At 36.7% G+C, this 18401-nt stretch overlaps 1 protein-coding gene across 4 annotated transcripts in view; it reads right to left on the bottom strand.

Moving 5' to 3' along the window:
* Positions 1–18401, bottom strand: part of MLLT3 (MLLT3 super elongation complex subunit) — a 259467-nt gene that overhangs the window by 130895 nt on the left and 110171 nt on the right. The window contains exon 1 of one of the 4 annotated variants that reach the window (XM_036331267.1): positions 4456–4516. The exons of 2 other annotated variants lie outside the window; for them this stretch is intronic. In XM_036331267.1, the coding sequence (XP_036187160.1) occupies positions 4456–4501 (46 nt within the window). In that variant the 5' untranslated portion in view covers positions 4502–4516. Of the gene's footprint in view, positions 1–4455; positions 4517–9462; positions 9555–18401 lie in introns of those variants that run through there. One more of the 4 variants, XM_036331266.1, reaches the window with a different exon arrangement.

The raw sequence follows: 18401 nt of genomic DNA on the forward strand, positions 1-18401 counted from the left end.
GAGACTATGAAGAGGGAGACTGACAGGACCCGGTGACAGCTGGGATTGGAAAGCTCTCAATTAAAGAGATCCTGGTCTGCCCTCATCTGGCAGGGCCTGAATTCATTCCCTCCTGTTGTTCCTAACATGAGCCCTTTCATTACTGAGGGGGACGGATAATTCGAAGGAACTGCTTAAAATAGTTTCCTTTATAAGTTTAATGTTCTAATACAGTGGTTCTCAACCTGTGGGTCGCGACCCCTTTGGGGGTCGAACGACCTTTTCACAGGGGTTGCCTAAGACCATCGGAAACCACATATATAATTACATATTGTTTTTGTGATTAATCACTATGTTTTAATTATGTTCAATTTTTAACAATGAAATTGAGGGGTCACCACAACATGAGAAACTGTATTAAAGGGTCACGGCATTAGGAAGGTTGAGAACCACAGTTCTAATATGACATAATGCTGCTGGCTGTATTATTTTGGGGTGGGGGGCAGATGTTGCTGATGCTTTTAGGTTTCTAATTTTAGTTTTTAACTTCGTGCTTGTGCCCCAAGGCAATTACTGTGAAAGGTGCCTTTTAAGCACTAGAAGTATATTCTAATACAGTGGTTCTCAACCTGTGGGTCGCGACCCCTTTGGGGGTCAAACGACCCTTTCACAGGGGTCGCCTAAGACCATCAGAAAACACATATATAATTACATATTGTTTTTGTGATTAATCACTATGCTTTCATTACGTTCAATTTGTAACAATGAAAATACATCCTGCATATCAGATATTTACATTATGATTCATAACAGTAGCAAAATTACAGTTATGAAGTAGCAACGAAAATAATTTTATGGTTGGGGGTCACCACAGCATGAGGAACTGTGTTAAAGGGTCGCGGCATTAGGAAGGTTGAGAACCACTGCTCTAATTCATTTGCTTTTTATGCTGTTACTACTGTTGGCCTCTCTTTACAACCAGAGCAGACTAGCTGTCTTTTTTTCCTATAGCTTATTTCTTTTCACAAGATGGGAAATAGGTGATACTCTGTCCCCACCCCAAACAAATCCAAAACTTTTTCAAATTAGTTGCCAAAGCTGAGACCTTCCCCTGGGAAGAGCTAACCTATTTGATTCAAAGCAAGCAGTTCAGAGAGGAGAAAAGAATGAAGCCTGGAGAAGCCAGAGATTATGGCATAGAGCTCTGGGTCATCACTAACTGGGTAACTATTGTATTTCAGGTTAGTCACAACTTCCCTGTGACTCAGTTTCCTTAATCAGACATGGGTGTTAGTATCTGCCCTAGCTTTCTTTCTTGGGATGCTATGATTAATATTCTTTAAAAAAAAAAATAAAAGTGCTCTAGAAATAAAAGGTATAAAAATCAGCTTTTGAAATGTCACACAGATCACAATATTCATTTGTGGATATAATCATCAATAATCTATAATAATAAAGTTTTAATATGCTAATTAGACCAGACGTCCTTCCGGACGAAACCAGGGCTGTGAGGGAACCCCGGGTCCTGGGTGCCTACTGGCAGCTGGAGGAAAGCCTGGGTCCTGGGTGCCAGAGGGAAGCCGGTGCCGGCAGCCAGGGGAAGGAAGGCCTACTCTTGCACGAATTTTGTGCATCGGGCCTCTAGTATTTGAATAAAAAACCATGACATTTTTTCAGGGTTCAATTTTAATAACTTAAAACAGTGCTGCTGTCAATACATCTATATATCCTATATAATAAAAGCCTAATATGCAAATTGCCCCTCGGGAGTTCAACCCGGAGACCCAGAGTTCGATCGCTTGCTACGACATGCGCTGACCACCAAGGGGCGGCGCAGAATGAAGGAAAGGAGGCCCTGGCTGTCAGCTGAAAGGCCCTGGTTGGCCCTGATCGCTGGCTAAGCCTAGGGACCCTACCTGTGCACAAATTTTATGCGCTTGGCCTCTAGTATGACATAACGGGCTAGGCTAAGTTATGCACAAGTATGACTAGAAATTACCTGAAGCCCATGCTGACCCATTGCAATACAGTGCTTCCAAGATGCCAAGTTAATAAGCTTCTGGTGTAAAACGTGAAAATATCATGCCCCATAACAAGGTACAGAAATTTCTACAAATACTAAAGGCCCAGTACACGAATTTTGTGCACTGGTAGGGTCCCTAGCGGCTGCCAGCTGCCGGCCAAGGACTCCCTCCCTTCCCGCAGCTGCCTGCCGCCAGCCAGGCCTCTCTCCCTCCCCCCAGCTGGCCCCACCCCCTGGTCAAACTCACAGACGAACTCCCAGTCAAGGGGACAATTTGCATACTATACTTTTATTATATAGGACAAGAATTATTTTATCTATTCTCTTCCTTTGCCTCACCCCATTTCCTTTCTTCCACTGACTTGGTGTTTAAAAAGCAGGTTTAAGGTAATGAAATAAGCAAAGTGTAGATGTATAATATGAGAACTAAAATGAAATCAAAGATTAGTTCATTCCCACTGCTATCTCCTTTGAGAGCCAAAATATAGGCCACAAATTTGTTGGATATACCTGTGGCCTTTCCATTTCAATTCTTTCTCCTTCTTCAAAGGAAGGGGACTAGAAATAAACAAGCATGTGAAATAGCTCCTCCACTGGCCTCTGGGACAAGGCCTCCACTGCTTTTACTCCTGGTTCCTTGCCCTTCATAAGAATGCTTCTAGTTCTGGAAGTTTCCTTCCATGCAAACAGATCCACTTCAGTAATTCCTAGGCTGTGTCGTGCAAAGACAAATTTCCATATGGAAACTCAACAATGATGAATTGACAATTTCAGCAGGAGCCAGCCTGCTGCTGGCCTATTTCAAAGCTGCCTATGCAAAAGAGGGTAAGAACTCCTTTTCAACCACATGTTGAAAAAACAGCCTCACTCTTCTAGGTTGGGCATTTCAAAACAATTTTGTCTTTAAGATACTGGTATGTTTCTGTACAGCCCAATGATAACCAATTAATTCATAGAGTACTCATGTACTGACTCACTGAAGAAGCCTTCTACCCTTTTGGAAATGAGAAAGGGCTATCCACTAAAAACTCATTTATCTTAAGATCTCAGAGTGCCTCATGTAATGACAGGTACATAGCAGATGCTCAATTAGTTGCTTACTGACCACCTGTTAAGTGCTAGGTGCTGCAAATATAAAAACAGCTAGAGCCAAGAGACCCTATTCCAAGGAAAACAAAAGGCAAAACTGTAAATAATTATTATAACACTAGTGTCCCAGTGCACAGACTCATGCACATTGAAAGGAAATAAATTAGAAGAAATATTTTAATATCGCTATTCATGTCTTGCTAATGAAAAGAAAGCAGGATTCTACTGAGTCTCCTATCTACCTACTCCAAAACTTCTGTGAGGATCAAATGAGAAGAGGCACTGGAAAATGCTTCACAAATATTTGGTTAAAATGTTTGCACCTGGCTACAAAACAAGTCAGGTTCCTGGGCTGAAGAAACTCCAAGGAGGCTAGTCGCTAGGGAGAGGAAGCCGGGTGTTGCTACGTGACGTCATTACCCAATGCCCACAGCCACCATTTCTGGGCTGGGCTGGGCTGGGCTGGGGGCCACATTTTGCGTCATGGACTCTTGGTAGCATTGGCTGCTATTTGGTGGGCTGTGGCTTCGGGGTGGTAGCGGGGCCTGTGTTCCACTTGGAGGAAGCCGAGTGTTGTTTGTCGGCGCCAGGTCCGTGGTGCTGTTTATTTTTAAATGGCCAGTGCGCATCATGGCAGCGCCTGCATTGAATGTCTACCCCCTGGTGGTCAGTGTGCGTCATAGCTACCAGTTGGATGGATGGACACTTTGCCTTTTACATATATAGATGAGAACTGCACTGTTGGAAGTAATGGCAAGGTATAGTGGTAGAACAAAAAAATGAAAGGGCCAGGGTGGGTTTCAAAGAAAGTATTTGAGAGATATTCCTAAAGCTAGTCCTTGAAAAGTATTATTGGAAAAAACAAAACAAAAAACACTATGACAACAACAACAACACACACACAAATTACTCATGATTCAATAATAGGAAGTAAAGAGAGAGATTGAGAATCAGCAAACTACTGCCAGTCATCCTAACCAAGTCAACTTTTCCTTGATGAATTCTCTAGGAGTAGTTTTTGGGAACTGAAATATTAATATACTTTTTCTAATGATGAACCTACCTATTTCAATCAGTTAACTAAGAGTTATTAAATCTTCAATTAAGATTCTTGGCCAGTTCTTGATTGAGTCCCCTAATTGGTGTCATATGAGCCAACATTTAGCTATTTTCCTCGGGAATTTGAAGGCTTTCATACCTAGAATGATTTATCTTAAGAGACACCTAAGGGATAGCCTCAATTTCCCTAATTATTTGATTTTGTCACCCCAGATGTCACTGTGAGGTACCTACTGGGAGTTAGAAAACATATTGTTCTTTACACACACCCCAACACTCTCCCCACCCCCAATGTAAATCCTTACTCAATAATATATGACCAGTTAAAAATCTCTTCCACTTCTTAGGCATGGAGCTCTGGAGAAAATTCAGTTGTTCACATATACTTGGAAGAGGTTACAAGCTACTTATCAAAGTCAAGACTGTATATGAAAAGCTACAACAACTTTTTTTTTTTAAATCAAAAAAAAAAGAAAAGTTTCTTCCTTAGCACTAAAATATAAGCATGATCATTGATTTTGGCCAAGATCACACTCGTGGTCACCCAAATAGTGACAACTTCAGAGAACCAAGTCTTAACTTCCTGTCATTACAAGGAGGGCGGGTAATTTTCTACTCAGAGCACATAAATACAAAAGTAAATGATTACAAGGGTCCATTACCCACATGAGGACATGATTTTTTTTAAGTGATTATGAATACTACAGAGCAAATGAAATGGGGAAAGAGCTGGCCGTCCGTTAAAATAACTGTGGCGGGCCAAATCCTCACTACACGTTATTGCAACCACAGCCTCATCTGTTTAACTTTCCTAGGATTTCACCACTAGGCTCAAACTGGCAAACTGTCTTTCGAAACAGTACTAAACTCTAGGGCCAGACGGAACAAGGAGATCATTTAAAACACCCCTCTCTAGTTCAAGATGACCACACCTTAAAGCCATCCCAAATAAATAAAACACTTAATGGCTTCTTAAAATTATGTAGAGAAGGCATTTTTAAATGCCTAACTCAACTGGTATTCATGTACAAAATTCAGTATTTGAAGAAATAGTTATTTACTTCTCACCTCAGTCGCTCCTGCTGTAGCTTATTCTTATTTTTATTTCATTTCAAGCTATATATTCTACAATTTAAAAATACTTAATGTATTGCAAGCTCTTTTCATCTCCAAACCTAGGAAGCATATTTCAAAATTTTCCCTATAATTTTTGGCAATATACAACTTGCTATTATTTTAGATATATTTTTCTAAGAAATGTAAATACCAATTTGGAATTGGACAGATCCCTACTATTAACTATCCACTTTATTATGCAAAATGAGTAACAAACTTTCTTAAGTCATTCAGAGAAGACATTGTTCAATGAGGAAGATATTTGTAAACAGTGCCTTCTGAAATTTCATCTTCTAATTTTTGGCATGCCAAATCCATGAACCTCTCCCAACTCTACCGTCTAGGGTAGGTGACTCCCCATCTCTTCTAAAGTTAAAGCTATAACACCCAGAGGGCTTTGTGTGTAGCTTTTTGCTAAATGTCTACACAGTCTCAGCACATACTGACATCTGAAATCTCCGACTTATACATGTTGAAGAAATGTGCTACAAACTCAGTCTTCTCTTAGCCTAAATTTAACCATTATTACAGATTCCTCTAGACATCTAGACATTACCTCCCAATCCAAGAAAGATTGCCAGAAACTAGACTCTTCATCATCACATCTTCTATTTCTATCTTAGTCACTCCTGAATTTAAATGGTGATCATATATATATGATTCTACCTATTACTGATCGGGAGGTTGAACAATAGTTTATCATAAAAATACAGAATTCTAATAAATCCTAAAGAAGAGAATGCATATTGACTAAGATAACTAGTATAAGAGGCATTAAAGGACTGGTTTTATTTTATTATTTTTTTAATCCAAAGAAGAGTTTGAATGAGTATATATTTATTTCACAGGTAATAAACACCTTTCATGTCAGGGGACACCCACACATGTGTCCTTTCCATTACTTATCCTTGTTTTTTTCTTATACAAATCATTAATTTAACACATTATCCCAGAACCTATTGGGTGACTGTTTATATGCTAAAAGTAGATCTTCCACCCTCTGACCTCACCCCATCTCCAATTGTCTTTACTGAATTTAGAATTATACTTGAATATTCAGATGCTAAGACTTGGAATTGACAAAAAGTAAACCTGGCCTCTTCAGGTATGAAAAAGAAAAAGACAGCCCTAGCCAGTTTAGCTCACTGGATAGAGCGTCAGCCTAGGGACTGAAAGGTCCCAGGTTCAATTCCAGTCAAGGGCATGTACCTTGGTTGCAGGCACATCCCCAGTGGGGAGTGTGCAGGAGGCAGCTGATTGATGCTTCTCTCTCATCGATGTTTCTAACTCTTTATTCCTCTCCCTTCCTCTCTGTAAAAAATCAATAAAATATATTTTTTTAAAAAGAAAAAGAAAAGAAAAAGACAACTAGAAGGCAACAATTGTGAGAAATTTCAGACCCCTAAATGTAAAATCCCACATCCATTAATCCATAGTAAGGCAATTGATTAGAAATGCTCAAAGACACACCATCATGGATACTCATCACATCACTAAAAATAATTACAATTTTTAAAGTACATGCATGTGATTTTTTTAAATGACAGATCAACAAAATGTTAACACACCATATTTCTAGTGTAAGATGCCACTAACTGTAAACAGATTCAACATTATGCTATACTCAGAAGAAAATTCAACCATGGAAACCCTAATTTTATATGGGTCAGTAGGCAAACTCCACTTAAAATGGAGAAATTAAAAATCTATGAAATACAGTAATGATATAATTATGGTTGGTCAATTATTCGTGGGCACATAAACATATAATAAGAGATTTGGCTAAAGATGGTATGCACAAAGGAGCAATCCAGCAAAGCTGATCAGGGAGTGAAATCTTATCAAATAAATTTTATTTTCCTCGTGGTGTCACTATATTTTCAATTTATTCAAAATTTTGAGGAAAGACGTATTATGGGAGAATTCAAATAAATACTCCACCATGCTCTCCAGTTTATTCTTTTAACCCTTTGCTCTTCTTTTTTAACACAGATAGCCATTCTACTGCTGGGCTGGGAGAATTTCCCCATTGTTTAATAATTCTTCAACAAACTCAACTGCCTTCAGTTTCTAGAACCATAAAAATGTCTATCCTTTTGACCTTTATGTCCTCAGGACTATGCTATTCTCTCTACTACCCACCTTCTTGGAAGAAACCTTTTCATCTTTCAAAGTCAACTAAAAATCACTCCTCTTCCTTCCCCTCACCATTAAGACTTTCTTGGCACCATCCTCTTTTTTTTAATATATATATTTTATTGATTTTTTAAAGAGAGGAAGGGAGAGGGATAGAGAGTTAGAAACATCGATGAGAGAGAAGCATCAATCAGCTGCCTCCTGCACACCCCCTACTGGGGATGTGCCCGCAACCAAGGTACATGCCCTTGACTGGAATCGAACCTGGGACCCTTCAGTCCGCAGGCAGACGCTCTATCCACTGAGCCAAACCAGTCAGGGTTTGGCATCATCCTCTAAAGCCCTCCCTCCTTCCCCCAGTTATAATTTCTCTAGAATCCTCAATATTGTATATATAAACAATATCTTACTGCACTTAAAATTTGCTTCTCCATGCCCCCTATTAGTCTGTAACCTGTAAAATCTGTAAAAAACAAAAATATAACTTTTTTTTTCTTTTAATTTGTTTGGCATTACCAGTGCCTACTAGGGTGCTTAACCCAAAATATACAAAACGTTTTATGAAATACTGAAAACAAATTGGGAACACAACACCACGACACAGAAAGTGAGAATTATATAATCACACCCACATTTTGAATGCAGTTAAATATTTTCAAAAGATAAGGAATATGGCAGCAGTCTTTGAAAATAAGTCCCCTATTAAAAAATCTATAGTTATTTTTCTTAATCATATTTTTAAAGCAAGAGCATATTTAAGACTCAGTTAATGGTTCAATTTTACATATAAAATATCTGTTGTATTTAAATTTATTTTGATTGGTGAAATTCCCTTAGGGAAATATAAATCATACACAATTTTAAGGCAGTTTTTAGCTAAATGGCTCACAGAATAATATACGTATGGAAATTTCAACAATTTATCTTATTTTCAAATAAGTCATTTACTGTGATATATGTCCACTTGTTTATTTCTCATACGCTCTAAACATAAAAAGCTATAAAATATCAGCACCATAATATAGTGCAGAACACTAAGCCAAGACATTTAAAATCACATTAATCACTTAGAAAGAGATGTATAATATATTTTATTGCTAAGTGTAGAAAAGTCACTATACTTTCTGCTTTAAATTATCCCAGATTTGTTATACACACACACACATACACACACACACGTATATGTGTGCAGAGTGAATAGATGCAGAAAAGACTGGAAGGTTACAAAACAAATTTAACGGTGATTTTCCCCTTGGAGTTCGATTGGGGAATAAAAAGAACTTTTTACAGTTTTAAAATGGTAAATATATCAGTGCCATTAAGTGTATAGGGCTGAGCAAATAGATTTCACTTGATCTAAAATGTGCACTATATATGTATGGCACTTCTTGACCAACTGTCAAAATAATGATAAAATGGATATTTGCACCCAGATGCACATAGCATATTATTATTTTCAGCAATAATGTAACACTTCCGTCACATGCAAGTCATGGTCAAGTCATACATTTCCTGAAATGCATTTCTGTCTGTCATCAGTTATATTCAAGTGCTGAGCTCTGCTTCTTTTGTGTTTGCCAAAATGTTATCATTGAACATTTATATGTTGTCAACAAGAATAACCAGTAATACCACTATCATTCAAACTTGTTTTGAAAATCCTAGTGAATATAATAAAGTTTTTAAAGCGATACATATTTACTTGTAGAAGATTAGTCTACCCAGAAAAACAAAGAAAGTCTATTGAAAATGTATTAAAACCAAAAGGATTTCCAGAAATAAGGTAATATACAAAATTATATAGCTTTCCTCCATGGCAGCAATAACTACTTTCTAGAATAACTACTTCCGAAATATAATGGAACAAAGGGCTCCATTTATAAAAAGCAACAGAAACTTAATGAACTCAAGAAGCACAGATTACCTATAAATAAAGCCATATAACTTTACTGAGAGAGATATAAAATAAGACCCGAAGAAATGAAAAGATGTAGTATGCTCTTAGATTGGGAAGATGAAATATCTACAAAAAGGTTAATTTCGCATAAATCAATCCATACCTTTAACAGAATTCCAATAAACATCCAGTCCCCTATAAGCCAACATGACCATAAAGTGGTCTTGACAATTATTGAGAGAAATGGGGAAAGCATACTCACTGGCAACCCTCCAAAAAAAAAGAGCAGCTAGTAAAATATATGAAAGTATACTCCACCCCTCTGGTATCAAAAAATGCAAAAGACAAGTTTTCTAAAAGATAGGCAAAGAATTTAAAATAAGATAAGGCCACACTCGCCCTGGCCAGATGGCTCACTTGATTGGAGCGTCATCCAGTGTACCAAAGGTTTGCGAGTTCGATTGCCAGTCAGGGCAGATACTTAGGTTGTGGGTTCGATCCCAGGTCGAGGTATATATGGGAGGCAACCACTCGATGTTTCTCTCTCTCTCTCTAAAAATAATCAATGAAAACATATCCTTGGGTGAGAATTAATTTTAAAAAATAAAATAAAAACATAAGGTCACACTCATACAATGCAAATTGGTATCAGACACATGGAAATAAATCCTACTTATTCTTCAAGGGCCAGCTCATGGTTCACCTCTATAAAACTGAAGTGTAGGGCAGAGCCGCTCCCCCAGCACTGCCACAGCCCTGCACCCTCACTCCTTCACTGGGTGTCTAAGAGCCTCCATTAGTTGGTTTATTCCACAAAGGCAAGGGACACAAGCTTGACTATCTTTGTATCAGTACTTGTTGATTAATAGAAAACTGTGATAGAGAAAAATCTGGGTGGAAATGAAAACTCAATTACCCATGACATTTAGCAGCAAGAACAAAACTACCTCCAATTGTTGTGTGTCGAGATTCCAAAATAAAATTACATAATCAAACCATGAAAATACAAATTATATGTACGCTTGTCTATGTTTATCACCTAAAATGATGGCATAAAGGGCATTAGCTAAAAAGTTTCTAAATTGAGTACATAAAAGTTACAAGGCAGAACTAGATAACACAAAAATGTTCCTCAAGTCATCACCTCATCTTCCATTTGTTCTTCTGGTCTACTAGGTATAAGAAGGAGAGAAGGGTAAAAAGTGCCCCCCATGAAACCATGGTCTCTATTTATCTTTCATTATGACTATCCACGGCTAGAACCTTACAGCCATTTAGCAAAATATAGGACCTTAACAACTGGAATGAAATTCTATTCATGCCCAACATATCCCTCAATTATTTACAAAATAAACGAAGGAACTTACAGCCACTACTGAGAGGACATGCTAACCTGTTTTCAACTCAAGCATGCTTTCCCATGCCAAAAACCAGAAAGCTGTTTTGTATTCCCTAATCAGTACTATTCAGGACATCTGCCACTGCCCTACAAAGAGAAAGAGGACCATTTACCCCCATTCTAGGAAAAGTCAGTCTGTACCAATAAATTAGTTTTCAGGCAAAGAAGTTACAACCCAAATGGTATAATTTATGAACGTCTCACTCTTGTCAAACTAATTTCAAAACAACCTTGTGGTACGTGAGACACATCTGTGCCAAAAATCAAGACACTAGCTGTCTAAGAAAACAAAGAATTATCCCCACTGAATTCTAGCAGCCATGAACAAGTATAAAATAGCTTGTCATTATGCTAAATGAAATAAGTCAGTCAGAGAAAGATAAATATCACATGATCTCACTCACTTATGGAATATAATGAACAACATAAACTGATGAACAAAAACAGATCCAGAGACAGAGAAGCCTCGGTCAGACTGTTAAACCTCAGAGGGAAGGTAGGAGAGGGTGGGGGTAAGGGGGAGAGATCAACCAAAGGACTTGTATGCATGCATATAAGCCTAACCAATGGACACAGACACCAGGGGGGTGAGGGCATGAGTGGGGCGGGGGTGGGGGGCAGTGGGACAATAAGGACACGTATGTAATACCGTAATCAATAAAAAAAATTTTTTTAACAAATAAAAAAAATAGCTTGTCCTTGTATCAGAAGCTGCCTCCACGGACCTTCTGTCATTGGAGCACAAATTTTGAATTACTTTGCTCTGTGCTTTTTTTTTTAAGGAATTGTTCGTCTTTTATGTATTCTCTGCCAAGTGTTCTGGAACTTGTATTTGAAGAGAGGCACAGCATATTGTTGATAGGGTGTAAAGTTGGGAACACGCATTGTCCTTTCAGAGTCGCATCCTTAACGGCTGAACCGATGACCACAGACACTGTTGGCAAGGTGATCATCGCCCAGTGTTCCTCTCATTATTTTGGGATATTTTCCTAATCAGAAAAATCTAAGTCTTCCTTTATTGATTTTGTTAGATGTATTGGGGCCTGCCAAGAAAGAAGAGTATGAATCTTGACCTTTAAAATGCCAAGGTCTTTGAAAAGTGGGGGAAAGGGTAAGGGGAAACTAAATGTTGTAATTAATCTTTCCAAGGAGGTAGCAGAGATAGGAAATAAAACTACACTACTTTTACTGATTCAAAGAAAATGAATAAAATTAAGAGAGAAATTTTACTCAAGCTATCTACCAATGTAGGATGTTAAATAAAAATATAGCAAACTGTAAGGTCCTAAGGATACCCCCCAAAAAGTAAGAAAAAGTGCCTACCTAGAAGAAACATACAATTTACTCTGGGCTCCTCAGGTAAAGATGTAATTTCTTTCACCACTGGAAATCACCTCGAAGTCTACTCCATACCACTATTTTTGAGCACCATTGACAGGCAGAATTCTAAAGCCATCCCCAAAGAGTCCTGTCAATCAAACACTAATCTAGGGATGGCTGTGGAAAGATTTTGCAAATGTAATTAAGGTTACTAATCAACTGACCACATGCTACAGAGATTTATCCTCTATTATCCAGAATAGTCCCAAGCTAACCCATGAAACCATAAAGCAGAGAACTTTCTCCCGCTGTAATGAGAGAGATGTGGTATAAGAAGAGAAGAGAGGCAGCAGAAAAGAGAAATGGGGAAAGACAAAAAAAAAAAAAAAGAGGCAGAGAGTTTTCCCAGCCTGAGAAGGATTGGTGGATCTCTCACTGGCTCTGAAACGTAGAGACACACATACAAGAAATGGAGATATGCCAGCTAAGTGCTGGCCCAGCTGACAGTTCACAAACAGAAACCTCAGTTCTACAACCAAAAAAAAAATGGGGGGGGGGGCGTTATGCCAACCACCTGAATGAGCCTGGGAATAGATTCTCCCTTCAGCCTCCCAGTAACAGCCTGCTGACCAACACCTAGATTTCAGGCTCATGAAACCCAGAGCAGAGAAACCAGGTGAGCCAATCCCAGCTTCTGTCCCACAGAGCCATGAGGTAATTAATTGGTATTGTTTTAACCAGTTAAGTTTGTGTTAATTTGTTGTGGCAGCAATAGAAAATTAATGCAAGCACTTACAGGTACCTGAACATAACTCATTTAATTCTCACAACATTGAAAAGTTATCACCTTCATTTTACAGATGAGAAAACTAAGGAATAGAGAAATTAAATAATTTGCTTGAAAATATGTGCTTAGGAATTAGTAATCACTTATATTCAAGAAAGCGAATTGGCCCATAACATTGATAACATAAGCTTAAAAGTTCAGTTTGAAGATGACTAAATTTCACTCAACAAGGAAGTGACTTACTTTTAAAGAAACTTTCAATAAAATATTTTAAATATAAGGTTCTCTAAATCAAAGGCGTATTTTTTTCTTAATGTCCTTATGCCAGAATATATAGAGTTAATCTCACAGGAAAAACTACATTGCTAAAAATAAATACCAACCGATGTAACTACACACTTCTTCCTACACATTTAAAAATCAAGGTAAATATGTAATTAATAAAAGATGAGGTTTTAATATAACTTCAGTTTTATTATTATTACTCCACAAATCCATTTTAACTTTGATATTATAAGGAGAAAACGGTTAAAGTGATTAGAGGAGACATATAAGACATTTTTAAAGAAAGAGAAAAATGGCCCTGGTGTGGCTCAGTTGATTGGATCACCATCATACACACTGAAAGGTCTCGGGTTCAATTCCCAGGCAGGGCACATACCCAGGTTTTGGGTTTGATGCCCAGTTGAGATGCATCCAGGAGACAACTGATTGATGTTTCTCTCTCACAGCAATTTCTCTCTCTCTTTCTCTGTCCACCTCCCTCTCTTTCTAAAATCAAAAAATATATCCTCAGGTGAGGATTCTTTAAAAAGAGACGAATGAGGGACATCACTTGCACCACACTATTCAGACATTCACACTCCTGCTCAAGGAAGCAGAAAATTCCAGATAAAAGCAATGATAATATGGAATGAAATCAGGGGTAAAGTACAAGCTCAAAGTGAAATCTATTGTATATTTTATGAGGAAGAGAGGCACAGTCAAATCACCTGCAAAGGCTATCTGAGATGAATAAAATTTGTTTCCTCATTTTCAAATGGCTACTGCTCCAGGAAACAAAATATTTAAAAAGAATTTGGGTTTCTATTCTTTGAAATTCAGTCAAAAATCAATTCTAAAATACAAAACTATAACATTCTGAAGCAGTAATAACAAAAAGTACAAATGGGAAAAGTGTTATTTGAGAAGAAAATGTGGAAAAAGATTTTAAATGTCATATATATGTATGTATGAAAATATATGCTTAAAGAAACTTTAATAAAACATATATATTATGGAGTTTTATTAATCAATAGCACTTTCCTCTATTGTTGATATTTTTTTGTGAATTTTAACCTTGGAAGTCTTGATTCCCAGAGTGCGGGGCAAAGATCTGAGAGCACAGAAGATGCTTAATTGAAGGGCTATGTGATTTCCTCTCAAATACAACAACCTTGACTTCTCAACAAGTAATGTGAATTTAAATTGTTATATAAAACCCTGTTTGGTGCTTAGTCTACACTAAAAAAACACACACCTAATTGTATGACTAATGTACTCACATAGTCTTAGGTTCAGTAATAAAGGATTTTTAAAATAGCCTATTTAGAAAAATAAATATCTAGTCTAAGAAATTTAAAAGAAAAAGTTAAATCTAGCTATAGTCTACATTTTCAATAGTAATGTTCTATTTATAAAACTTCCTAAGTCTATGTCATTATGAATTATGTATATGCATTGATGTCAATCATTAATTTCCAGGTGTTCCTAATGGAATAGCTATTTTCCAATGGCTAGAAGCATTCTAATTTAGAAAAACAGACCCATCAGATCTTATTTAACCTGTAAGCTCTGCAAAACTGGGCAGACTAGTAAAGGAGCTCAAAGATAGTTTGGTCATGTTCTATCTAGTTCTTAAATTGGATGATAGCTTCATGGATGTTGATTTTTATTTTGCTTTGTAACATACACATTGCATATATTTGCCTATATGTACCAATTGTTACACAGTTAAAAATGAACTGAACCGGTGATATAATTTCTTCAAAATATAGTTACACGTATAAAAATAAAATGATGAAAATAGTACTATATGGATATATATGTTAATGATTTGGATTTAATAGAAAGGACATTCTTCATAGATATTTTAACTATACAGAAAAGCACAAAATAGTTACAATCCAGAGAAACTAGAGCCCACTTGAAAACTGAAATTGCTAAACTAAACTAAGAACATTAGTATAATTTACATGGAATACACACCTTACAGATCTGGTCTTGACAACCTTTTGTTCTGGCTACACATCTATTGTTAAAAGATTCTAGTGCAAGGGTGGGCAAACTTTTTGACTCAAGGGCCACAATGGGTTCTTAAACTGGACCTGAGGGCCAGAACAAAAGCATGGATGGAGTGTTTGTGTGAACTAATATAAATTCAAAGTAAACATCATTACATAAAAGGGTACGGTCTTTTATTTCAATAGTTTTATTCATTTCAAACCGCCAGATCCAGCCCGCGGGCCGTAGTTTGCCCACGGCTGCGTCTAGTGCAACTAAAATGTTGTAGGCTAATTAGAAGTTGGGGGAGGGGGGTAACTTTATGGAGCAACTAAATGAAATTATGACCTACCTATACAACTGGCTGTCTTCTAATAATGGAATATTATGCAGCTAAGGATGAATATTACAAATCAGTGTATAGTCTGAATTGTGAGCTGCTTTCTATTTTTTCTACTAGAAGTATTATTCTCATTTCTAATTTATTTTTCTATTTGCTTAATGAATCACAACTACTTCAATACTGTTACCTTAACTCCAGAGGGTTAGAAGTTAAACATTATAAACTTATTAGAAACTTTATCTTCAAGTGTCCTGCTCTTGTTTATTAGAAAAATATATTTAAAAGGCATTTACCATACAAACAATTCATTTCTTTAGAAAGAATTCTACCTATCAAAACTTTTCAAAGGTCAAGTTCTAGCCTTATTTTTCCTCCTTTTCAACGGGTGGTAAAAATAGGTATCAAAGATTTTTTCTTTAAAGGAAAAAAATAATAAGGGAGAGAGAGAGAAAAAGAGCCAACTTAATCTGACCTGTCCAAGTCTAGTTTAGCTTTTAAGACCTTCTCATAACATTCTTATTTTTTAACATCCAGGAAAGGTTAGTATTTCCTTGTAAACAGTCCCTTAAAAAAAGGTTTCCTATAAGAACATGAATTTTAGTTCTGGCAATCGGACTTAAGGGGAAAATTCTGATCAAAGAAAAGCATTATACACAGATGCTCGATATAGTATTATTTACCTTAGAAAAATATACAAATCCACTTAAGTGTCTGATAAGAAGCAATGGTTACCATTTATCTAAATGGAATATTATACAGCTATCAAAAATAATGTTCACTGAAAAAAAAAATATGTAATTACATGGGAAAGAGCTTATGTTTTACAAAAAGTGTTGAAAGGACAATTACAATATCTTTAAAAGTAGAAAGTACACTGTTGTTGTTTTTAATTTTATTGTCTTTTCCTAACTGGTGCATGTATATCTATTTTTTTTATCTGTAACACCACATTTTCCTACTCCTCAGACTTTAAAATATGCTGCTATCATTTTAACATTCTGCCCCAAAAAGCACATACCTCCTTCCTTATTTTTCTGGAATGCATACTTCCAACATTCTCAACGCTCCAGAACACATTCAAAAATATTTCAGAAAGAAACAGCCTCAATCTTTTAGAGACTGTACTGGGAAAGTGTGCATTTACTATGTGGATGGCAAAGTCAAGCTAAAGACTATTAAAGTATCATAGTTAAAAATAACTGGGCTAGCAATCCTCATTAAGGTAGACAAACATAATTTGGCCTCCAGGATCCCTGAGAATTCTTTTTCCCACCTGGGTCAGGATCCTAAGAAAGGTTCACTATTGCTAAATGATTTCTGTAGTCCATCACATCACTCCACGGAGACATTGCCATTTGGTTACAACTTTTCCCGTTCTTCAGGTGTACAGAAATCCTACACAGTCTATGTAATCCAAAAAGTTTCAGAGATGTTCATTATTTTGAAGTATCAATTACACTATAAAGATTCATCTTAAAATCTTAAAAATCTGGGTTTTTCTTTAAGAAATGGGCAAATAACTCCTTAAAGTATTTTTTTTATCTCCTTCTGAACACTTCGTTCTAACCTCATATTTCAATGATATTTTCTAGGTAAATCCAATTGCCTGAAGTTTTCTTTGAAAATACACAAGACCAATAGATTTTAATAATACTTGGTGCAATTTTACCAACATTTTCAGGCTGCCCATCTTAAAAAGTAAAACACACACACACACACATACACACACACACACACAATACAACAACAAATGTTGACAGCTAAAAAGTATTTTCAAAGTAGTCCCAATTTTAGCCTTCAAACAGACAAGTTTTCCCACCATGAACATTTCTTGAATATTGAACTGTTGCTCCTGAGTTTAATACCCACAAAAAAACTCAATATTCTATATATCAAAATTCAAAGAAACAATTATTTTATTTGTATAAATGCCAAAGGGAACCTTCCAGGGAAAAGAAGTAAACACATATTCCCCTCATATATAATTTTTCTCTTTCTAGAATAATTAGCATATCCATGAGAAGTTGACTTTTAAACTGGTCAACTCCCATTAATTTCTACAAATGTAATGTGTTTGCAGCTAGCTGGATGGGAAAATGCCTGTACCTCATTCCTGCCAAACTATTAGCAAGCTACCGAATGGGCGCCTACCACTATCTTTTTGTCCCCGAGCCAAAAACTGGGCAGATGTGAAAACAATCTTTTTTTCTCTGTTTCCACTACATTTGCTGTAAAATATTGAATGCTATGGACAACCATGTCAAAAAAATTACATTCAGAAAAGCCTATACTCCCTGGCTTATCAGAATGTGGTCCCCAAATCAGTGTCATCAGCATCATCACCTGGGAACTTGTTAGAACTAAAAATCTCAGACCTCCACCCAGACTATGGACTCACAATCTGCATTTACCACGATGCCCAGGTCATTTGCAGGTTGACGTTTGAAAAGCACTCAGTCCGGAGGTTAAGGTAGAAAGTAGCATGATTAACTTTCTCCCACTTGCTCATTTTGTGGAAAGCTGCAGAAAATCTGCAGTCTGCAACGAATAAATTATTGGTAATTTAATTAAACCAAGTTTTTCCACAAAGATAAAAAATATGTGTGGCTGATGCTTCGTGCCTATTAACAGGATTTTCAGCACACTACCAGAACTGGTCATTTTTAATAACATGCTGAAAATAGGTACATCTGTTCTCCATTCTCTATTAAGAGAGCATACTTGCTGAAGAATTTTACTCTCTTTTTCAAACCTAAAGTGGGTCTTGTGGATGAAATCTATTTTTAATTATTCCCCATTAAAAATAAAATAAAGAATCTGTACCAGGGGTGGGCAAACTTTTTGACTCGAGGGCTACAATGGCTTCTTAAACTGGACCTGAGGGCCAGAACAAAAGCATGGATGGAGTGTTTGTGTGAACTAATATAAATTCAAAGTAAACATCATTACATAAAAGGGTATGGTCTTTTTTTTTTTTAGTTTTATCCATTT

This window comes from Myotis myotis, unplaced genomic scaffold (assembly GCF_014108235.1).
Source record: "Myotis myotis isolate mMyoMyo1 unplaced genomic scaffold, mMyoMyo1.p scaffold_m19_p_12, whole genome shotgun sequence".
Lineage (NCBI taxonomy): Eukaryota > Metazoa > Chordata > Mammalia > Chiroptera > Vespertilionidae > Myotis > Myotis myotis.